The sequence below is a fragment of the Equus przewalskii genome, chromosome 7 (assembly GCF_037783145.1).
Source record: "Equus przewalskii isolate Varuska chromosome 7, EquPr2, whole genome shotgun sequence".
Lineage (NCBI taxonomy): Eukaryota > Metazoa > Chordata > Mammalia > Perissodactyla > Equidae > Equus > Equus przewalskii.
This window is the reverse complement of record NC_091837.1, coordinates 70935015-70960013: the sequence shown is the minus strand read 5'-3', so window position 1 is coordinate 70960013 and position 24999 is coordinate 70935015. Positions and strand designations below refer to the sequence as shown.

At 37.4% G+C, this 24999-nt stretch overlaps 1 protein-coding gene across 4 annotated transcripts in view; it reads right to left on the bottom strand.

Moving 5' to 3' along the window:
- The window catches only part of ME2 (malic enzyme 2), a 55313-nt gene that overhangs the window by 1064 nt on the left and 29250 nt on the right, over nucleotides 1–24999 (bottom strand). For 2 of the 4 annotated variants that reach the window (XR_011542042.1, XR_011542043.1), the window contains 7 exons: nucleotides 24757–24870; nucleotides 21875–21989; nucleotides 19500–19642; nucleotides 13396–13498; nucleotides 4943–5013; nucleotides 3927–4025; nucleotides 18–266 (listed from right to left, as the gene is read on the bottom strand). Coding sequence is in view for 2 of the 4 variants with exons in the window: in XM_070627599.1 (XP_070483700.1) it covers nucleotides 3927–4025; nucleotides 4943–5013; nucleotides 13396–13498; nucleotides 19500–19642; nucleotides 21875–21989; nucleotides 24757–24870 (645 nt within the window). In the remaining 2 variants the exon portion in view is untranslated. The remainder of the gene's footprint in view (nucleotides 1–17; nucleotides 267–3926; nucleotides 4026–4942; nucleotides 5014–13395; nucleotides 13499–19499; nucleotides 19643–21874; nucleotides 21990–24756; nucleotides 24871–24999) is intronic. The other 2 variants (XM_070627599.1, XM_070627600.1) reach the window with 1 other exon arrangement.

The window sequence follows — 24999 nt, the reverse complement described above, 5'->3', positions numbered from 1 at the left end:
AAAATCTGTGATCTCACCATAAGTTCGAGGTGTTTTAAAGTCTCCTGTCTCCCGCAGAATTATTAGCAGTTGCTCAACACTTCACTGCAACAAACAATTTCAAGCTCTCCTCTGTGTCAGGCGAGCAGACCTACGTGGGTAACCTGCCCAGCCCATGTGCCTCCTCCACAGCCCGGCGGAAACGCTGTGTAGGAGACTGACTTCCCGGTCATAACTGACTGGACTGCGGTGAAATCCTAACCCAAAGGGAGCCAGATGTTTTTGCTCTAGAATTTGGATTGAGAGACATGGAGATGATTATAAATCAGGTGTTGGATACGAACTATAATGTCGAGTGAAGTGAGGGCTAGAACCTGTACATGGCAGCTCACCACCCTCACTGAGTGCCAGGCATGTTCTCCGTGCTTTACGTGGACATCTCATTTAATCCTCGCAAGTACTACCATTATTCTCATTTTATACACGAGGACACCAAAGTATGAGGAGTTTAAGTAATTTGCCCAATGTAGTTAAGTGAGAGCTTAACTGTTTTGAGTTTTTCACTGTCCAAACAGCTTCAAACTGTTTGTTTCAAATCCAAAGCATTCTGATTCTAGATCCCAGACCCTAAACAGTTAATCTAGATCACTTCCCTCCTAAACTGGCTTGAGGGGATTTCCGATCTTTGTAACCAAGACACAAACCTTGACTGAAGGTGAGATCAACACTCTGAGCCTCAGTTTTGATGTAAAATGAGGTTGGGTGAGAAGCTTCCTCACAGCGTAGCACAGTAACTGTCATACAGTAAGTTCTCTAGTTATGGTTTTATTTTAACTTAAAAAAAAATGTAGGGGCCAGCCCCATGGCCCAGTGGTTCAAGTTCTGCATGCTCCCCTTTGGCGGCCTGGGTTCACAGGTTCAGATCCTGGATACAGACCTATTCCACTCATCAGCCTTGCTGTGGAGGCATCCCACATACAGAAAAACAGAGGAAGACTGGCACAGATGTTAGCTCATTTTCCTCAAGCAAAGAAAAAAAAAGGAAGATTGCCAACAGATGTTAGCTTAGGGCAAATCTTCCTCATCAAAAAAACAAAAATAAAAAAAATAAATAAAAAAAATGTAGTGACACATGGTAAAAAAAAAAAAAAAAGAATCCAAACAATTGTCTTTCTCCTCCTCCTTTAATTCCTATTCCAAATGGTAACCACTACTAAAGTTTATTTTAGCTTTCTAGAAGAAAACTTTACAAAAAAATGTTGGTTATTAAAAATAATCCTTGGCCCCGAGAGCTCAATCTCACTGTTTTGTGATGGGAAAATGTTTCAATTATTTCCTAATCTATTGTAGGAAACATATTTGTGCCCACAAAAAAGGTTGGGGGCAAGAAGATCAGAATGAGTTCTCCTTGGTCATGTAGGCATGCAGGAGGTGACTGGCGCCTATAAGGAGAGGCTCAGTGGCTGTGGGTTGGGTTGGGGGACAGACACAAAATACTGCCTACTCTCCTGACCCCTTGTTCCTAAAAATGAAAGCCCTAAGCCAGGAGGGAAGGAGCAAACTCTCTACCCCCCGGGAAGGGGGAAGAGACAGGATCCTTGGGCTCTGCTCCTATACCAACCCCAAGCACACATCTTCTATTCCTCATGTACTAACTTTCATTTGGACACACCAGTAATCTCTTGACTGATATCTTCCAAAATCTATCCCACCTGCAATATAATTCTACAAATTCTAAAACTGGACTCTATTCATCCTAATTCTAGACTCTAAAATCCTCAGCTGTTCTGCAATACTAAGGTATTCAGACGCCTTAGTCTGGCATTTGTGCATCTGTACTAGCCAGCCTTCAGAAAACTTTCAAGCCTTGTCTTCTACCATTTTCCTACCTATACTCAGACTCCAGCTCAACTGGATTGGCTGCTATTTCCTTAACATATCATCCTTTACCAATTCCCAATCTTTGCTTAGTTTATAGGTATTAAAATAATGCAATAATAATATTAATAGTCAAAGGGTTAAAATCTTATGATCATCAGTATCTAAGTCGAAAATGTGGTTGATAAATTCCACATCTAATGCTGATGTTTAAGAAAATCTTAGTAAACTAGGAATAGAAGTCTATTTCTTTAAAAAGATAAATACTTATTTCAATCAAAAGCTAGCATTACATTTAATATTAAAATATAAGGATGCCCTTATCAACCCAATTGCTTAAAATTGCTCTTAAATACCAACTAATTTAGTAAGATAGCGGAAAAAAAGCTTACATATATTAAAAAGAGAAAAAGAAATTATTCACAGATGATTCAACAGTGCCAAAAGCATTAACTGAGAACTATTAAAAGAATTAAGATTGTTCAAAGAAATTAGTTATCAAGTAAATTCATAAAAATTAATACCTTCCTTATATATTAGAAATGACCAGCAAGGAAATACATATGGAAAGAAAAGTCTTTATTATAAAGAATAACAAAATTTTTTAAATATCTAGGAAAATAAAAAATAATTTATAAATGTGACAGTTTCATACATAGTTGCAGTTTTCTGTGAATTAAAAACTGATAGAAAAATTCAACCAAAAGAATAAACAGTTTAGAATATAAAATACTCAAAAACCAGAGTGATGGGAAATATATAGTATCAAATAATACACATTATACATACTATAATAATTAAAACAGTGCCTAGTAATAGCCAAATATGGTCAGGAACAGAATCCCAGTAAGAGAATCAAGAATTTTATGTTAAAAGGAAGGTTCTCAATCAATTAGTGCTGGGGCAAGTGGTTAACTACTCAGAAAAAAAATGGTTCTGTCCCACATCATACGCTAAAATAACTATCAGAGGGATTAAACAGTTTTATATTGGGGCCGGCCCTATGGCGTAGTAGCATGCTTTGCTTCAGCAGCCCAGGTTCGCAGATTCGGATCCTGGGCGTGGACATACACCACTCATCAAGCCATGCTGTGGTGGTGACCCACATACAAAATAGAGGAAGACTGGCACAGGTGTTAGCTCAGGGCTAATCTTCTCAAGCAAAAGAAAAAAAAAAGAGGAAGACTGGCAACACGTGCTAGCTCAGAACAAAACTTCCTCACCAAAAAAAAAAAAAAAGCTTTATGTTATTAGAAAATGCAGGTAGATATTTATATGATATTGGAGTGGGAGAAGGCACTAACATTCATAAGAGATGAGGAAACAACAGATCTTTCCATTAAAAATACTTTGAAAAATCCATGTCAAACAATTCTGAAAGTTAAAATAAATAACAAATGGGAAAATGCCCGTGCCAGAGCAAACAGAAGGATCACTACCCTTAATAAAGAGCCCTTATAAATCAGTATCAGAAAGTAGAAATACAAACGTCATACTATAGAAACAAGCAAAGGTCATGAAGGAGCAGTTCATGGGAGAAATGCAATTGTTCACGGAACACAAAAATTTTTCAATCTAATAATAAAGTAAATGCTTTAAATAAAAATGAGATACTTTCACCTAATAAATATGCAAGATTAAAAAAATAATAATTCTAAGTACTGGCAAAAGTGTGGGAAAACAGATAGACTCACACCTAACAGGTGCAATGTAAATCAGTACTTTTTCCCTGAAATATTTAACAATAATTTGGCAGTTATTATTCATTTACATGGGAGAAGGCTCATAATATATTAAGTGGAAAAAAGTGCAGTGAGAAACCAACTATAAAAATAGGCACAGTTGACTGTTCATGTGTGTGTATATCTATGTACCTGGGAAGAAAAAAGACTAGAAGCACCAAATCCAAAATAATAATATGGGTTACATTCTGGTAGTAAGAATATAGGTGACCTAAAATTTCTGCTTTGCACCTTCTAAATGTTTCAGATATTTCTCTAATAAGCTTGTGTTACTGCATAAGAAAACACCATTAAAATTTATGTGAAGAGGTATAAATTATTACTTACTTTAATAGCAATGTTAATAGAAACTTCCTGAATATTAGCAAGTGGTGGGTAGAGTCTCCCTTGAGCGAGCTCCTTATCTGTCAATTGACTTGTCAGTGCCTGAGGAGGAAAAAACAACATTTTACTTTTGTTTAAATAACACAGAATAAAGAGGACCTAATAAAATGGTAAGAAGGGTTGGGGGAGATACAGGTATCATAATCCTCCCTTTTTCTAGCAGGAATACACTTAAACCACTGCAGAACAGTTTTAATAACTGTTCATTACTAACAATAAAGAAACAACCAGATTTAAAGACTTATTGACATATTCTACTTAATACTAAGAAGGTTTGCTGTAATTACAATAGCCACACAAAAAGAGACGTTAACATTTGTATTAATGTGAGTTCTTCAAAACTCATCGCAAAGTCTGGAAACTCCAATAGGCCAGCACTCCAAATAAACCAGTAATTGTCTATTAAAAAAACGTAAGGAGTTGGGGCCAGCCCAGTGGTGTAGCAGTTAAGTTGGTGTGTTCTGCTTTGGCGGCCCAGGGTTTGCTGGTTCGGATCCGAGGCATGGATCTAGCACCACTTATCAAGCCATGCTGTGGCAAGCGTCCCACACACAAAATAGAGGAAGATGGGGACAGATGTTAGCTCAGGGCCAATCTTCCTCAGCTAAAAGAGGAGGAATGGTGCCAGATGTTAGCTCAGGGCTAATCTTCCTCAAAAAAAAAAAAAAAAAAAAAAGTTATAGTTTATCTATTGTCACAATGCTACCTTCAGATATCTATAATACAAGTATAGTATATGTGTTAGAAATATGAAAGGATTCCTAGCTTACACTCAAACATTTGAAAAAAAGTAATTCTATGCAAAAGTAGATGGGCAGATCAAAAAAGCAATAGATGAGTAACTTCCTTTCCATTCATAAGGCAGATTTAACCCATTCTCTCTCTGCTTTTAATTAAGATCCATTCATCTCTATAATTCATCCTTTATAAAATAACCAAACAGTATTTAAAACATTTACCTTTGCAGCTTCCAGGAAAACATGGTCACTAATATGCCGGGTGTTACAGAGAATAACTGCTAAAGCCACGCCTAGAACACATTTTAAATAGTTTATTTAGTCAGGTTACTTTTCAAATTATGAAAGGAGCCAAATAAATTCCTCCATTTAAAGCAAATTAATGGTAACTCACTCCCACCCCTAACAGTACCCCGTCCCCCCCCAAAACAAAGCAGCCAAGAGAAAACAGAAATCTGAGAGTTAAAAATCAAATGATCTTTAACTGTTACAATTATCTACTACAACAAATAACTTGAGAAGTACCAAATGGGTTTTCTCAATTTAGTTCTACATTTATTAAAATTCAAATGCATCCAATTCATTAACACTTGTTACACAAAACATCCATCCCCAGCCCGCCTCCAACCCTCCATTGCTTGCTGTGCAGAGGCAAGTGCTTTCAATTCTTTCAGCTGATGATTTTAGTATTTCTCTCTCTCGCTCAAACAGCTTGCTTATATTCTTCTCATTGACTTTTGACTCACTGACTCCTTCCTGTGGAAAATAAGCATTTAGCTTTCTTTCATGTTTCCAGCCTTCTCCCTTCTTCCCAATACAGTTAGAGCATAATTTGAGTTGAGTCCATACTCAATGTTTATGTTATTATGACTTCATAAATGCTACTCGCAGCCGAGCCATGTAGTAACAGTGTATCATGATTACTTTCCCTCTTCTGCTGTAACTTTTTATCTTCCTGAAGTTACTGTTCTGCTGTAGGTTCCTCTGAGTTTTCAGCACTTAAAATTATTTCACGCTGAGACTCTCACTCAATGGTCTAAATCTTCTACTATTTCAGCCACCTCACAGATTCTCTAATTTCATTCTCTAGAATAAATCTCTGCTGAAACTCCGATCTGCTCCAGCGGCTCTCCAGCCCACATACAGAGTTGTCATCCTGGAAAATCCCTTTATCTTTATGGGGATTCTCTTTGCTTCTTTCCAAGTTGGGTCCATTTCCTAAATCCTGCTTCTTCCTAGTTTTTGGTTACTCCCTCTTTTTGGCAGGATATATTCTCCCGTAGTTTTCTGAAAAATAGTGTATGGGAGATACATTTTTTGAAATCCTGCATCCCCCCCCCCCCTTTTTTTTTTCTACTTTCCACTCATTTGATAGCTTGGGTTTCGAATTCTAGTTTGGAAATAATTTTCCTTCAGAACTGTGAGGCATTATTCCAATACCTTCTAGCTTCCAGTGTTGCTGGCGAGTCCAATGCCAATTTGATCCCAGATCCTTTTTCAGTGATTATCTTTCTGTTGTGTCTCTGGGAGTGTGTAGGATTTTTTTTTGTACCTAACATTCTGCAATTTTGACAATCATGTGCCTTAAGGTGGGTTACTTTCACCCACCATGTTTGGCACTTGGTGGGTGGGCCCTTCCTATCTGGCAACTTGGGTCTTTCAGTTTTGAGAAATGTTCATGAAGTCTTTAATAATTTCCTTCCCTCCATTTTTCTGTTCTTTCTCCCTGAAATTTGTTTTCTGGTATTGTCCCTCCTGGACTAGTCCTCTCATTTTCTTCTTTTCTTTGTTTTCCATCTCCTGTTCTTTGCTCAATTTCTAAGTGACTTCAACTTTTTTTTTTTAAGATTGGCACCTGAGCTAACATTTCTTGCCAATCTTTTTTTTCATCTTCTTCTCCCCAAAACCCCCCAGTACACAGTCGTATATTCTAGTTGTAGGACCTTCTAGTTCTGCTATGTGGGATGCCGCCTCAGCATGGCCTGATGAGCAGTGCCATGTCCGCACCGGGATCGAAACCAGGGAAACCCTGGGCCACTGAAGCGGAGCGTGTGAACTTAACCACTCAGCCATGGGGCCCGCCCCTCAACTTGTTTTTATAATCCTTCTGCTATCAAACTTTTCATTTTCAAGAGCTCATTTTTGTTTTCTAATTTAAAAAAAAAAAATTCTGTCTTTTTTCTGGAATATAATATTTTGTCTCTATGAGGACACGGATAGTTTATTTTTTAACTTTTCTTCTCCCCACATAATCCTTATATTTTCCTAAGCTGCTTTTTTCTTTTTATTGGTATGCTTTTTTGTTTTTTGGGTGAGGAAGTTGGCCCTGAGCTCACATCTGTTGCCAATCTTCCTCTTTTTTTTCTTTTTCTTCCCAAAGCCCAAGTACATAGTTGTATATCCTAGCTGCACATCTCTCTAGTTCTTCTATGTGGGATGCTGCCACAGCATAGATTGATGAGCGTTGTGTAGGTTTGCGCCCAGGATCCAAACCAGCAAACCCCAGGCTGCCGAAGCAGAGCACGTGAACTTACCCAACCACAGGACCGGCCCCTTTTCCTAAACTGCTTTTTTCTATTTGTCTACTTTAGTCTCTTTTATGAAAGAAATTGTTCATATTAGAGATTTTCCTTAGATAACTAGCAGTCTTTTAGTGTTTCTCATACATAAGGGTTAGGAACTAAAAAAATGATTGTTAGCTATGAGCACCAGGATGGAGCCTGCCCACTCTGAGCATCGCTGGAGTCACCTGGCTTTTAATCTCCCTATTTTCTGGCACCTCTGTCCTCAACTATGTCTGGTGTCTCCCAGTCTAGCAATTCTCTGTTTTAAATTACTCAAAAAGTATTGCAACAGGGGCCGGCCCCATGGCGCAGTGGTTAAGTTCGCACGTTCTGCTTCTTGGCAGCCTGGGGTTCGCCGGTTTGGATCCCGGGTATGGACATGGCACCACTTGGCAAAAGCCACGCTGTGGTAGGCGTCCCACATGTAGAGTGGAGGAAGATGGGCATGGATGTTAGCTCAGGGCCAGTCTTCCTCAGCAAGAAGAAGAGGATTGGCAGTAGTTAGTTCAGGGCTAATCTTCCTCAAAAAAAAAAAAAAAGTATTGCAACAATCTTTGACCAGAATGGGGAAATACGGTCACCCAATTAACCAGGGACGGGAAGAAGATCAGGTGGTTAATAGCCTCTTATTTTGATCTAGCTTTCAGATAATATATATATCTTTTAAAGTAGAGCATTTGTTCCATCTATATTTAATGTGGTTACTTAAATGGGGCAACATCTATTGTATTCTTATATTTGACTTGTCTATTCCATGTTCCTTTTCCTCTTCTTGCCTTTTGAATTTTGTTTTTAATCATTTCATTTCCTACCCTAACATTCTCTTACCGAAGTTTGGAAGTTTTTCTTTTAGTGATTATCCTAAAATTTGTAAGATGCACCCTTGTCAAAATTCCATGTTAGTTTTAATGTACCCTCCTACCAGACAATGCAAGTCCCTTGTAACAGTTTATTTAACTGATAGGCTATTACTATTGTGTATTTTAGTTTTGTCTCTGTATTTTTCAAAATCCCACGTTTTATTGTTTTGCTCTCTATATACAACATTCATTTTGTTTAACTCACAGATTCACAACTTTCTTGGCTCTTCATTCCTTCCACATCTCTGAGCTTCTAGCTAGGGTTATTTTTCTTCTACCTAAGGAACACTCTTTAGAATTTCTTCTCCTTTCTCACAGGTCTGCAGGTGGTGAATCCTCTGTTTTTCTAATAATGTCTTCATTTTGCCTTAATCCTTGAAAGATATTTTCACTGTGTAATGAACTCCAGCTTAGTATTTTGTCTGAGCAACTGAAATAGCTCATTCCACTGCCTTCTGGCATCTTGTCCTGTGGAGGAGTCAGTTGTCATTCTACCAGTTGCTTCTTGAAGGAAATCTTTTTGCTCTGGCCGCATAGTCTTCTCCTTGTTATTTTCTGAAGCCTCACAATGATATTCCTAAGTGTGGGTTTCTTTTTATTTATCCTGCATGGGTTTTACTGAGCTTCCTGAATACTGTGTATTGATGACATTCATCAGTTCTAAGAAATTCTCAGCCACGAGGCCTGCAAATACTGCCTCTGCTGCATTCTCACTCTCTTCTGTTGGGACTTCAATTAAAAGCCTATCGATTAAAGGAATATATCTTATCTGTTTTCCTATATTTTCCTTTTTTGGTCTCTGGATCCTTTCTTCTGGTCTATCCTCAAGTTTATTAATTCTCTTTGGTCTAATCTGCTATAAACCTCATTCACTGAGTTCTTAATTTATTGTATTTTTCAATTCTAGATTTTAGTATTACTTAGCTGAATTTTTAAAGCTTGACTTTTATCTCCGTAAACATAAAAACATATTTGCTTCATAGCACTTGTCTGATATCTAGAGTTCCAGAGTTTTCTAGTTGTTTCTGCTACTTTTGGCTTGTGTTGTCTTGCTGCTTTATATGTCTCATTATCTTTTTTTTTTAAGCTTAAAAATTTTTTTTTATTAAGATTATGATAGTTAACAACTTTGTGAAATTACAGTTGTACATCATTATTAGTCATGTTGTAGGTACACCACTTCACCCCTAGTGCCCTCCCCCCACACCCCCCCCCCCCCTTTCCCCTGGTAAGCACCGATCAGTTCTCTTTGTCTATATATTAACTACTACCTATGAGTGGAGTCATACAGAGTTCATCTTTCTCTGTCTGGTTTATTTCACTCAACATAATACCCTCAAGGTCTATCCATGTTGTTGTGAATGGGACGACTTTGTCCCTTTTTATGGCTGAGTAGTTTTCCATTGTATATACATACCATATCTTCTTTATCCAATCATCAGTTGCTGGGCACTTAGGTTGGTTCCATGACTTCACTATTGTGAGTGATGCTGCGATGAACATAGGGGTGCATGGGACTTTTGGAATTGCTGATTTCAGGTTCTTAGGATAGATACCCAGTAGTGGGAATGGCTGGGTCATAAGGTATTTCTATTTTTAACTTTTTGAGAAATCTCCATACTGTTTTCCATAGTGGCTGCACCAGTTTGCATTCCCACTAACAGTGTGTGAGGGTTCCTTTTTCTCCACAGCCTCTCCAACATTTGTCACTCTTGGTTTTGGATATTTTTGCCATTCTAACAGGTATAAGGTGGTATCTTAGTGTAGTTTTGATTTGCATTTCCCTGATGATTAGTGATGATGAGCATCTTTTCATGTGTCCATTCACGTATCTCTTCTTTGGAGAAATGTCTGTTCATGTCCCCTGCCCATTTTTTGATTGGCTTGTTTGATTTTTTGTTGTTGAGCTGTGTGAGTTCTTTACATATTATGGAGATTAACCCTTTGTCGGATAAATAACTTGTAAATATTTTTTCCCAATTAGTGAGCTGTTTTTTTGTTTCAATCCTGTTTTCCCTTGCCTTGAAGAAGCTCTTTAGTCTGATGAAGTCCCATTTGTTTATTCTTTCTATTGTTTCCCTCAAATGTCTCATTATCTTTTATTTTTTAACTGGGGTTGTATCTGAAAACTTATTTGTAAAAGTAACTTGAAGGCTAGCATAGTGTTATCTAATTCCAGAGAAGATTTCTGTTTGCTTCTGCCAGGGACTTGTGGGCACTGGCAGGCCAAAGCAAAGGCTTGAGGTTTTCTAGATCACTGATGGCATATACAAACTCCACCCATATTCCAAGGGCCAGCTCTTGAGAGTTTCAGCCCCAAATGGGAGGTGGTTCACTAGGATCCCATCCTCGGCAGGTGCCAGACTCCAGCTCTTGTCTTCCCTCCACGAAAAGTACAGGTTTAGCTCTCAGCCACCTTCCTGATCAGAGAATGCTTGCAGTGCAAAACTCCTTCAAATGCTGGTTCACCTCTGGGCTTACTCCTCTCCCTAATCTTGATCCAGAATTCTCCAATATTTTATTAGTCAGCATCTTATTAGCATTTTGACCCTTTTAAGGTTTTATTGTTGTGGTTATATCATCCAGTCATTATAATTGCTGGACTAGGTAATTCAAACAGTACCAGAACCTTAAGTTTTTAATTGCTTTATTAACAGACTTTAGGCCAATCCTCCTTGTTTTAAGCCCATTTTAACCTCCATTACCACGTCATTTTTACCTCTAAATTTATATTGCTAATTACTGTTATTAACAAAGTTAGGACTTTGAAGTGTAGTGTAAAAGTAATCAATTGCCAAATTCCTTCTTAGTCAAATATGATATAAAAATGGCTGTTAAAATCAGCAGAAAAGAATGCTCTTCCATGCTCTTATGCCTTTATGCCATAGAAATATTGTTGGATGGAGTAGATTGATTTTGAGCATTATCAAGTTCTAGAAAGAGATCATCAGTGACAGGAGAGTTTCTACTATAGATGCTGGGTCAAGAGCCAATCGGGGCAGAACTCTAGACAACCACAACTACACGGGGGAAAATGAGGGAAGTTCACATACAAAAGCACTAGGATATTCACAGGCTAAACATCTTTACTTTGATAACAGTTATAACATGCCTGCTTGATGCTAGCCTACGTATGGTATAAATCTACCTGTCATGAAATCTTAGTTAAGACCCTGCTGTCAGCTATTCCAGGAGGGGCCCTCAAGGAGAAAGACACAAGTACAAAGGAAATTCATACCAAATTCCTATTTTACATAGTCTTTCATTAAAATGAATAAACAACTAAGGATAACCAGAAATTTATGGAAAATAAACAGCACAAAGGAAGAAATACTTAAAAGAATCTTAATTAACTCTCTGGAGAGATCAGAAAGGATACTGCAATCTTAAAAAAAAGTAAAAGTGGCTATTAAAAAAGAGTGATTCTAGGATTTAAAAAGGTATGGGAATACAAAAATAACATTTCAACTTTCTGAATTGATGATATATGATATTAAGCAATCACTGTTAATTTCCTTTGGTGTGATACCAGTATTATGGTTATGTTTAATTTTTTTTAAATTTACTCTTTTAGAGATACATACTGAAGTAGTTATTAATGAAATTATAGGATGTCTCTGATTTGCTTCAAATAGCTCAGGGAAGGTGGAGTCGGTAGGAACATAGATTACATAAGACTGGCTACATGTTGGTAACTGCTAAAATGTGTGAGACTGGAACGTGGGACTTCATTCTTCCCTCTACTTTTGTCTATGTTTGAAATTTTCCATAATAAAAAGAAAAAAGACTGTTGAAACAAAACATATACCATAAGTCCTAAAAACCAGAACAGATACAGATGAACAAATGAACACTACAGAAATCCCCCATTTTATGGAATAAAAAAGGCAGAGGTGAAAATATGAAATAAAATTTACAAGTCAAGGACAATACAGGGATTTGACCATGGTCTAAAATAAGTTCCATAAGGGAAAAACAGAAAGAAACAAAAACCAAAAAAGTCCTTTGTAAAAGACAATACAGTGAATTGGCCTGCCTACAGAAATGCATAATAAATGGAAATAAGCCCAAACCTGGATGCTTCCCACTAACCTTTCAGAAATCTAAAGATTAAGAAAAAAATTTTAAACCTTTTTAGGGAGAAAAAGCTAGTATGTATAAAGGAATGAGAATCTCACTAACAGATTTCTCATCAGCAACACTGGCCACGAAAAGTGAATGGAGAAACGTTTGCAAAGGTCTGAAGACAATGACTTTGAATCTACAAATCTCTACTCAACTAAACTATCAAGCAAGAGGACAAAATAAAGACATTTTCAGATATGTAAAAACTCAGGAAGTTTTTGTCCATGCTTTATAAAAAAAACTTACTCAAAGATGTATTCCAGAAAAATGAGACCAAGACAGAGAAGAACAGTGCACATGCACACGAGAGAAGAGTAAGAACACGGGACACAAGAAGCAGTTTGTTGTGGAGTAGGATCAAGGAGAAACGAAGAAAGCTGGCAAGAAATTAAAGGAGGATTCATTATACTTGACACTTCAAAGACTCTGAGCGTAAAAATTTTGTGATGTAGAATGGCATGTTCCATTATATTTATCAAATCACCCTCTTGTTTAGACATGAATGACATAATCACGTAATTTCAGAATCCATCCGTAGACGAGCATGGAAAACAACAGAACAGGACGCAAATGTCAAAGAAAACTGCTCCACAATTATTAACTAACCAAAATTGAGGTGGTAACTACTAGGAAAACTAAAAGCAGTAACACAAATTGGGAGGGAGAGAGGAAGCAAGGTGTTAGGAGGTATGTGTGTACTATTGCTTCTCTTTCACAGGGGGAAGTTCACACATACAGTCTGGAGTTGGAAGAATCAAGGTAAGGGGAGATCAGTGTATCAGTCATGATGGCAACTGCCAGAAAAGCTCAAAGCAAACCAGTGACAGTGGTTATAGTTGAGAAGCGTGATAAGGAGGTACCAAGAGGAGATCAAGAGGGTTAAATATTTAAACCATTCTGTTCCTTCTGCATTTTTATGAACCATATACCACATTATTTCTATAATAAAAACAAGTTTAATGGTATGAATAAATACATTTTCAGTGGAAACAGAGCACTGAATTCCTCGAGTTTCCTTGTACATTCATACCAAAATCCTGTTGTTCGTTTTAATCTTAAATTCTAAAGAATTTCATGAAGTATTTTTATGTAATTATTACTCTATAACAAATAATGTGGCATTTACCTGGAAAAATATATACATTGTTTCCTTGACCTGGGGTAAAGAGCTGCCCATCGCTGAGTTTCACTGGCCCAAATGGACTGCCACTGGCAAACAAACACCTTCCCTGTTAAGAAATGAAATAACCTCAATTTTGTTACTTTATGGGGACTAGAAAATTGAGATAAATTCACCCAAAGTTAAATCTTGTAGTAAAGTAGACCAATATATTACTAACAAACAGGCATAAATTTACTATAAAACATGATTTTCTCCTTAAAACCCTTACTGGAATGAAGTTTGTCTGTGCATAGCATACATGCAAATAAAGTTGAAAAATGTCCATTAGTTAACTTTAAAAAACCTAACGCTTCTATTTTCTTTAAAAATGTAGAGGGCCAACAAATACCATCGCCAATAATAAAAGTTGCTGTAAACATCTGTGAAAGAAGGGGAAAACATCAAAAATATTAAATGGCAACCACTGACTGTACATTTGCTGGTTTTGCCACTGTACCAGGTGCCCCACAGGTGTTAACTCAGTTAATTTAGCCCCCACAAAAGCCTTATGAGATCACCATAATTTCCATTTCACTGATATAAAAGAAAAAATCTCAGCAAGCTAAGGCTTAGCTATTTCCAAGTACTTTGTAAAAAGTCACACTCACAATGGTAGCAGTTCAACTTGAATCCAGATATTTTATAACTCCAAAGCCTGTGGTCTGTTAGTGTGCTATAATGCCCCCCAGTTAGGCAGTTTATAACACAAGAATATTGTATAACCACACTATTACCTCAGAAAAACATGGCATGTTGCCTTGTTAAATAAAAATGAGTCTCCAAATTTGCTGTATACATCAATTTTAGTACTGTGCTCTAGAATGGCATATAATAAATACTACTAACACATTCAGTTTTTCTAAGAGAATTAGATGCCCACAAAATTAAAAAGTACCAGAAAGTTAATTTAGAAATACTTTATATATTGTTTTGTCACTGACATGACACCTGAACATTCAGTAGAATTATGATGTGTTTAGACCTTTGCTTTGTCTGCTTTTCTGTAGATCTAAAAATGTGTATTATACCAAGAGTGATTATTCTTTGAAATATAACAGACCCTTGGCATCAGTGGATTTAACACTCAAGTATTTGAGCCTTTGGACAATCTGAAAGTCCACAATGTATAGTAATTATTACTTTCACAAGACATACTTTCAATTTCAAAATGATACAAGGTTTAAGCGTAGAAGCAAGTTAACTCTGCCAGTGGTGGGCCCAGGTGACTATCCTGGACCCACAACTCCAGACAGCTGTATGGTTTTCTATAGGGAGCTATTATTCTCTACCTGTTCTAAGCATAGCTCTCCTTGTGACAACAATGTTTCTTTGAAGATTAGGTTTTAGGTTATTTCATGGTGAATGCCATACATGTTACCACAATAATAATGAGTATAATAATACAGATTATTTTTGTGGCACCAGTATTTTTAATAGCTTTATAAATTATACAAGATAGCTCTTTATGGGAAAAATGCTATGTTGTCATTATATGAATAAATTTGGAGATTTACAAAGATCTTGTGAATCTTCTCCAGAATGGCAAAATTCTACAGCAGTCTATCTTCTCCAGGCCATCCTTTTCTTTTTTTCATTCATAATAGACCAATGGCTTAAATGTGGCCAGATCTTGATGATAACAGTATTTGCATTCTGAAGTCCAAGTTGACCTATTCTTTGTTCTATGAGTGACTGGCCATTAAAATATAAAAACATTGGGGGGAAAAAAGTTTTTCTCACTAAGCAGCAGAGGGTGTTAGAGGAACATCAAAACAACTCTCCACCGAAAACAAAAAGAGATCAAAAATTTAAGAGGTGACTGCAAATCTATAAATTTATGCCATTATTTTATGTAACACTAAGAATTTCTGTAAAATTAAATTATGACAAAATGCGTTAACATTTTTTTTTGTGCTTTATCTCCCCAACCCCCCCTCCGTACATAGCTGTGTATCTTAGTTGCAGGTCCTTCTTGTTGTGGGATGTGGGACGCCACCTCAACGTGGCCTGACGAGCCGTGCCATGTCCTCGCCCAGGATCCGAACCCTGGGCCATCACAGCGGAGCTCGCGAATTAACCACCCGGCCACGGAGCCACCCCCTCGTTACCATTTTTTTTTTTAATTTTATTTATTTCTTTTAAATTTTATTTTTTCCTTTTTCTCCCCAAAGCCCCCCGGTACATAGCCGTGTATTATTCGTTGTGGGTTCTTCTAGTTGTGGCATGTGGGACGCTGCCTCAGCATGGTCCGATGAGCAGTGCCATGTCCGCGCCCAGGATTCGAACCAACGAAACACTGGGCCGCCTGCAGCGGAGCGCGCGAACTTAACCACTGGGCCACGGGGCCAGCCCCGCCTCGTTACCATTTTTAAGAGAGAATTTCAAAGTTATAAAAACTGTGAAAACATTTTCATCTTATAACTGATGGAATATAGTATATCAAACTAGTTCCCCTGGGGAGTTTTTATTCTTTTCAATAATGTACATCTATCACAGTAACATTTATTAAAAAGATAAACTTCCTAAATGTTGAGCAGTCTTCTAGGGATATACTGCTACTGCCCCAAACATTTAAATTTTTTATATTTTGGAAATCCCAAAGCCCATGATACATGGAGTATATTTATCAAACAGTCGTTGTATAAGACTAAGATTTAATTTTGGGGGTAATAACCATTAGCCTTCAGTAGCGAACACTGGTGAATAGGATGAGCAATCAAGCAGGAAGTAATACCATATTTTGGTAAAAAGGTAAGACAGTATACCAAAGCCTGATTTTTTTTTAATCAGTATGCAGATTTTGTGGATGATTTCAAAAGAAAAGATTTTAATAATTATTAGATGTTTCAGCAATTATTAGAAACATTGGAAACCAATAGTCAAGAGAATTAATTCTGATTAACAAAATTAAAGGAATTTTGAGGGGTCGGCCTGGTGGTATAGTCATTAAGTTCACATACACTGCTTCAGTGGCCCAGGGTTCACGGGTTCAGATCCTGGGTGTGGACCCACACATGGCTTGTCAGGCCATGCTGCGGCAGCACCCCACATACAAAATAGAGGAAGACTGGCACAGATGTTAGCTCACGGCCAATCCACCAAAAAAATAATAATAATAATAAATAAAAGGTAAAAAAAAAAAAAGGAATTTTGAGACAATATATATGTCAAAATAAAATTTTTCACAATGAGAAAGAAAAGAAGGCTTCATATATCAAGCCATGAATATTAAGTTCAGAAATTTCTGAGAAAGGGGCCAGCCCTGTGGCTGAGTGGTTAAAGTTCTGTGTTTTTGCTTTGGTGGCCTGGGTTCATGGGTTTGGATCCTGTGTGCAGACGTACTCCACTTGTAGGCCATGCTGTGCAGGTGTCCCGTGTACAAAGTAGAGGAAGACTGGCATGAATGTTAGCTCAGGGCAAATCTTCCTCACCAAAAAGGAAAGAAAGTTCTGAGAGAGAGTCCTGCCTTGGTAGTGGTCTTCTAGGTTGTTTTGTACCAATTCTTCCTCTGGTAACAATGAGAAAAAGTGGATAAATATATTAAAAGTATTTTTCAAGGAAGCAGGAATGCTACCAAGATAGAGTTTGGAGGCAGGAGATATTTGAAGATCCAAAAGAAGAGGAAAGCAAGATGTGCAAGCCCAGCATTTGAAGCCTTCCCCCTCAAGGAGACTGCTCATTTCAAAAGCAAAATCTGTGGCTGAGAGCCTGAGCAGCAAAGCTATCAGAAGTCTCATGATGACAGAGAGGAAAGTCAAGTTCAGGGACCATGAGGGATGAGGGTGCCAATAAATAGCCCAGGGTTTTCAATTCATACTCAGAGGGTACACATCAGGAAAAGGATAAACTGTGGAAAGAGACTAGGCATCACATGGACTGCATCCTGGTGAGATGACGGTGAGCTAGCCCAGACTAACAGCCACCAGAGGAACAGGTAACACCCCTCTGGAGAAAGAGAACTTCACCGACAGCCTCAAATTATCACTACAGTTCTTCATTCACACTCTCTAGCACTCAATAAATCAACAACAACAAAAATAATAAAACTAGGCTTACAGAAAGATGAGAACTGAATAACCAAGAGGAAAGAAGGACAGATACTAGAAATGGACTCACAGAGAATGAGATACTTGTTACTATCAGACATTGACTTTAATTATGATACATATATTCAAGAAATTAAACAAGATAGAAAATTTTAGCAGAGAATTGCAAGCTAAAGAAAAGGATCAATAAGTATTTAAAAATTATTAAAATTGTGAGGTGTGATAATCATACTGTGATTATATTTTTATAAGAATCCTTAACTTTTGGATGACATACTTATAATGAAATGATATGATGTCTGAGATCTGCTTCAAAATAATCTGGGGTGGGTGGGATGCAGAAGAAATGTGACTGGCGATGAGTTGATCATTTCTGAAGCTAGGTATTGGTATGTGGGAGTTAAAGAACTAAATCAAACGATTTGGATGAAGGTAAAAATTTGTTCCAGACAGCTGTCAGATGACTCAAAAAAATGGCCCTCATAAAGACAAACACTGATAGTGAAGATACATTTGAAGAGGGTAAAAAGAATTGTTTCATAAAACATGAGGGCAAGAAAGCAGTATTTATAAATTGGTTATTTCTATAATATGTCATTGTAAGTCTGTCTCACTAAATTAATAAATTATTACAAAAATAATCAGGGCAAGCCCTGGTGGCCTAGTGGTTAATGTCGGCATGTTTCCCATCAGCAGCCCGGGTTTGGTTCCTGGGCGTGGACCTACACCACTTGTCTGTCAGTGGCCATGCTGTGGTGGCTGCTCACATACAAAAAGAGGAAGATTGGCAACAGATGTTAGCTCAGGGCAAATCTTCCTCAGCAAAAAAAGAGAAAAAAAATCAAATAGAAATTCTACAAATAAAAAATACAAGAAAATTAAGACCCTAACAACAGATTAGCACAGCTAAAAGGAGAATATGCAAACTGGAGGATAAGTCCAAATAAAATCACCATATTGAAAGACAGAGAGCACACAGGATGGTATACAGAAAACAGTGTGAGATATATGAGATATGGTTAAAAAAAAAAAAAAAAGTCTGACATTCACATACTTGGAGTCCCACAAGAGGAGAGAGAGAATGTGGCCAAATCAGAGATATTTCCAAAATAGACCCCTCAAAAAAGAGGACATAAAGCTACAGATTCAGGAGTTCTGCAATCCCCAGGTGGACTAAATATAAAGAACAGCACACCTAGGTCCATTGTACTAAAACTGCTTAAAACCCAAGACAAAATGGTGTATCAAAAGGAAAACAGGGGCTGGCCCCGTGGCCGAGTAGTTAAGTTCCCTTGCTCCTCTGCAGGCGGCCCAGGGTTTCGTGGGTTCGAATCCTGGACGTGGACATGGCACCGCTCATCGAGCCACGCTGAGGTGGCATCCCACATACCACAACTAGAAGGACCCACAACTAAGAATATACAACTATGTACCTGGGGGCTTTGGGGAGAAAAAGGAAAAAAATAAAATCTTTAAAAAAAAAAAAAAAGGAAAACAGAAATCAGAAAACAATAGAATGATATCTTCAAAATAAAGTATCTATCAACTTTTACTTCTATGCACAGTGAAAATATCCTTGAAAATGAAGGCAAAATAAAAAAATTACCAAGAGAATTCATCAGACCCAGACTTAAGGAAAGTTCTTCTGGTACAAGGAAAATGATCCTAGATGGAAGCACAGATGTGCAGGAAGGATGGAAGGGCAAAAGAAAATATTAAAATGTAGCTAAATTTAAATGAATAATTTTTGTTTAAAACAACGTCTTTTGGGGTTTAAAATATAGAGAGAATTAAAATGCACAAGAATAGCATGAAAAGTGTGAGGGTGTTAAAATGGAGATATAAGGTAACAGTTTTCTAGAATGGATACAAGCAGTAATTTATATCAGAATTTGATGACGCACGGACGTACACTGTAATCTCTAGAGTAACCATTAAAAGAATTATGTGAGAATGTATAACTAACAGGCTAATAGAGGGAAAATAGACATAATCACTTCATACAATTATTTTGATTAGTACCTGTGTAAGTGTATATGCTTCTTCAGCTGTGCACTCAGCCTTCGCTGTAGGATTACTCAATGCAAAGATTATAGGCCTTTCATTGATATCAGCCATGGCTTTGATTACCTCAGGAGTGAAAAGTCGGCCAGCTCCCGCAACTCCTATGATAAACAAGGGGGAAAAAGGCAACTTCATTACAGCTGAAATAAAGCAATTCTTATCAACAGCATTTCTACAACAGGTTTAACATAAAAGCACAGGTAAACTCCCACTGCAAAGACAGATCTTGCCGTCCTGTTGCTGAGATAATGCCATGGGAACACAATCTCAAATCTGAAGAGAAAAACAGTAAAATGCTTCAAGTTTTCACTTAAATAGTTACTGTCTACCCCTGACATGGTAAATTGTGGGAAATAACAAAGAGTATAAGACTATCTCCATCAATCTAATTGAAAAGTTAAAACTTGCTACAACATGGATGAACCTCGAGGACATTATGCTAAGTAAGATAAGCCAGTCACAAAAAGACACACACTGTATGACTGCACTTCCGTAAGGTACCTAGCGTAGTCAAATTCATAGATACAGGAAGTAGAAAGGCGGCTGCCGGGGGATGTAGCTGTTTAACGGGTACAGCGTTTCAGCTGTGCAAGATGAAAGGCGTTCTGGAGATTGGTTGCACAATAGTGTGAATGAACTTAAGATTACTTAACTGTACATACAGTTAAAATGGTTATGATGGCAAATTTTATGTTGTGTGTATTTTACTACAATTAAAATTGTAAAAAAAAGATAGAAACTTGCATCTCAAATGTTACAATGTGAAACTCTATAGTATTCATTAGAAAATAGTAGGAATTCAGAAGGGATAAAAAAATCATCCTGACTAAAGTTTGACACAGTTCAGTTTAATGACCTTTTCTTAAGTCCCTACAATGCCTTAGACACTTTATTAGGCCGTTAGGATGTAAAAATGAGTATAATTCAGGCAGCTTATAGTTGAGAGAAAAATAACACAGTAAACAGAAATCAGAAAACCTGTAATAAGTGCTGAGTATAAAGTGTTATGAAAGCACAGCACGAAGGAAGACTACTTAGCCCACAGTAAGAATCTGGGGATGACCAAGCGATGCCTCAGCTGAGTACTTATCCAGTTCATCCAGAAAAATGATTATATTCAACAGTCAAAATAATTAATCTTTAATTATGTTTTATAAACTGATATTTAATAAAGAAAAATACTGATCTGGAGACCAGAGTTTTAGTGCTTGCTCTGTCACTCCTGGCTATACGAAGAATTCACAAATCTTGGGCAAGTTGCTTATTAGCATCTCTGTGCTTGTTTTTCTTATGGAAAAAAGGAATTTATACTCAGTGTTTCTCCATGTGGAGATACACGGACATATTCTTAGGAGTTCATGAGTTCTAAAAGAATTAAACATCTTTCTCTTTATGATTCCTTGACCACACAGGGATGGAGTCAATGGACAGATTCGTAGGTTTCCACGTTGAGTTTCAAGAGAAATGGGCTAGATGATCTTTAAGATTTCTTCTTGCTCTGAGAAATTATGAATTCTAATCAATGAAAAGCTAATAGGGACACACTTTTCCTGACCACAGAAACTTACTGTTTGTGACTGTTTTACTATTTAACATTCAATAGGGCTCCTACATGAAACTGATAAAATTACAAGAAAAGTTATACAGGGCTAGCCTGGTGGCATAGTGGTTGGGTTCACACACACCACTTTGGTGGCCCAGGGTTTGCAGGTTCAGATCCTGGGCATGGACCTACACACAGCCTTTGAAGCCATGCTGTGGAGGAGCCCATGTACAAAGTAGAGGAAGACTGGCAAAGATGTTAGCTCAGGGCCAATCTTCCTCACCGGAAAAAAAAACCAAAACAAAACAACTTATAGATTCAAATCTTACAGCTATATAGGAAATTAAATAGCTCCTCTTTTAAAGACTTTTACATTTTCTGCTGTGACCTTAATGCCGTGCTGGCATAGGCTGATGTCAGCTATGCAATGCCTGACTCTCAAAATGTACGAAAAGCTTTCAACTTTGTTGCCAACAAAAATCTCTGACTCTGCATGGGATTTTCTTGGCACAGTCTGTCAAATACCTTGTCTTTTTCAGGTTGTGAGCTCAACAGTCATACCAACTCTAAAGCAAAGCATGATCCATCGCACAGCTTCTACCACTTAAAAGAACAAGTAACATCTGTTAACCAAAATTTACACACTAATCAAAAAGCTATCACAGAAAACATCATATAGGCTGAAAGCTAGGTAAAAATCTGTCATTGCATGTTTAGTAATCTTGCGTGGTAGTTATGACCAGCAATAGACAGGTAAGTAATAGAATGATGTGCCAACAACTTTACTTACCAATTATAGCTGAAGGCTTAAGTATATTCACTGCTTCTTCGAAAGTATCAGGTATGTTCTCAGGAGCTGAGTGAGCAAATGGTTCTTGATAACTCTCTATTTTAGCTTTCCGCCCCTGAATTTTTAGATAAAATTGATATTTTTTAGTGCACGCTTATTGAGGATTAATTGAAAAGACATCATTATATGAGTCACATATTGTTTCCACAATAGGAATGTCTTTTCATTTACTTTTCCTTTCAACCCATATCTTCCAATTCTATCTTCATAGTATCCATAAACCCAAATATAAAACATAAAGCAAATCCCATTATAACCAGAAACTGTCTAATCCCTCTCAAAAACTTATCTACTCTGTGAAGTCCTCCTAAATCCAGTATGGCACAGAGGCCTTATCTGGGCTAGATGCGTTTTGGAATTCAAAATTTTTCATATTTTAGAAACATATTATGGTAATGTATCAAATATTACAAATGTCTCACAATGGGCACCCCACAACTGAACAAAACTTACGAAATAGTCACACCAAGTACAAAAGGTTAAGACTACAAAGATGCTCCCTGCTTTTGCTACCAGCTAAGTTCAGGTCAGTCAGATTTGCTACCAAATAAATTTCAGAAAAAACTTTGGGATTTCAGAGCTTTTAGGATTTCAGAATTTCAGATAGACATCATGGATTTGTACTACCAAGAGTTCAGAAAAAAGAGGCACAGGGAATTCTGGTTCAAGATGGCTGAATGAAGAAACATGGTTTCCTCCCCAAATACCAGGTCAAAGACTGTAAAAATTATGACTTTAGTAGTGTTATAAAGCCAGGAGAGGTACCACTGACAAACTAGAACAATGAAGAATTTTTCAACAATTTAAAGCAGGCAAAAACATACTGAATCCAAAAACCAACCAGCCTGAGAAATCCATACCCTTAATTTTGGTAAAAGAGAAGATCTCCCCTACAGAGGTGAATTCTTCCATCAGAACTCCAAAACAACCTGAGGTAAGAACCAGCAGAGGCTGGAAAAAGCAGCACACTATCAGCAGTTGGCTGGGAAGTTAATTTAAGGACTGAAATACAGCCTCAACAGATCCCTGTTCTCTGAACAGTGGCTTCTTATGCTTGCCCCCAGGAGGACCTCAACTCGCCAATACAGAGATTCAACATGAAACTCTCAAAGTCTCAAAAAGGAGGGCAGTGTTTTGGGTCACCAGGACAGACTGGAAGCCTAAAACCCAAAGGTCAAGCTATTTACACACCCCGAAAGACAAATATACTCTGAACTTGCAGATGAACAGGGATTCTTACTTGTGCCAACCAATACCATATTCACTCTAGACTTGACTTGTTACAAATATGATAAAGCATCACAAAATATTTGTGAAAACCAACATCACAAAAAGAAGCACCAACTAACTGTGTATCAGAAAAAATATATCACTCCTTTCCCCTCCCTCCACCTTCTAAAAGCACAACGTCTTATAATCCTTGCATTTTATTTACAAGCAAACAGGGCAGTTATCGCTCACTTGGGAGGCAGTGCAGCTGAAGAGTTAAAAGCACAGTTTCATAGTCAGGCTACTTGGGTGTGAATCCTACCTCCAATGCTTATAAGCTGATGACCTTGGAAAAGTCATTTAACCTTTTTAAACTGCAGTTTCCTCATTTGTAAAATTTCATAGAAGTTTTTAGATTAAATGAGATACTACCCATAACAACTTATCACAATGTCTGGTACGTTTTAAACTATTTTAAATTATGTATAATTTAAGCACTCAAGATTTTTCATTTACACACTTTAATTTTTCCTTTAATTTTTTGTACTAATAGAATACTGGAACTAATAAAGAAGAACAGATTTCAGAACTGGAACAAAGTACACAGAGATAAGCCTGCTCTGAAGATGCAAATGACAAGTAACTGCTGTATCATTATATATAGCAAAAATACAATGCACTGTGTGCTGGACAGGTTCAACCATGACACATTTACCTAGATTTCAATGGGTTATGCAGCATAAAAGATATAAGGCATTTCTTAAGCTACTAAAAATGGCAGTCACTGCTAGGAAGGCAGGAAGCAACATCAGCATCGTGGTGGAGTGAGTTGTTCCCTCTGTCGCTCCCCTCTAAGTTACAACTTAACAGACATCCATTAACCAACAGAGGATTCCCTACACAGCACAACAGGATGCCTGAGAGATCCAGGCAGCTATCCATCTGACGGTGGTGGACTGGACCCCCGGGAAGCAGTGGAACTAGGGCAGTGGCCCCTCCCTGGCACAGCTCCTAAAACAGAGGATCCTCACACAGCGGCCCAAGCCCGCCAGCACATGAACGCTTGCTAGGAAGGCAGACGGGTCCAAAGAATACTAAATTAATCTGGGTTAGAAGCTCTTTATTATCCATGAATTGGCTTCAGGAATATGTGCCTTTTTCTGGGGGAAAGGTCCATAAATTTCTACAGCGAATCATATCTCCAAAGGGTTAAGGAAGTTTTGCTCAAATATCAGATATCCTGCTAATAATTTAATTAGAAACTTCTGAGTTCCCATTAAAAAGCTAGTTTTCGAAGGGTCAAGTACAATCTTATTTATATGGTTATTTGATCTCTTAAGAGTCAGAGAACAAAGCAAGAAAGAATAAATCTGGTGCCACACAGAGATTATGATTTGAATATGAAGCAACAGTCTTTATAAAAGACAAAAGTCTGCAACTGGAGGATTTCTGTTGTGAATATACTGGAAGGTCCTCAACAGGTACAATGTGGATAGTCCAGTGAGATACAAGATTTTATACAAGATTTTAAGAATTGGTAATACGTAAAAAAATCAAACTAAAATATCACTATAACAATATTCTTTTGCTTCTCTGAGTTTTAAATCTCTTACCTTAAATAATAAACCAAACTTGTCAACCATCCAAATTTTCTTTTGTGCTTCTTCTTCTGAGATCCCATTTTCTACCATAGCCATAACTATGAGATTTGCAATTCCAAGAGCAGCCTGTCCAACAAAACATAAATTTGAAAAATAAAGATTAGCATATGACACAATGTTTGAATTACTTTATAGATGAAGATTATATGGTATGAAGAATATCTGGTTTGTTCTTCCCTTAGAAATCACACAAAA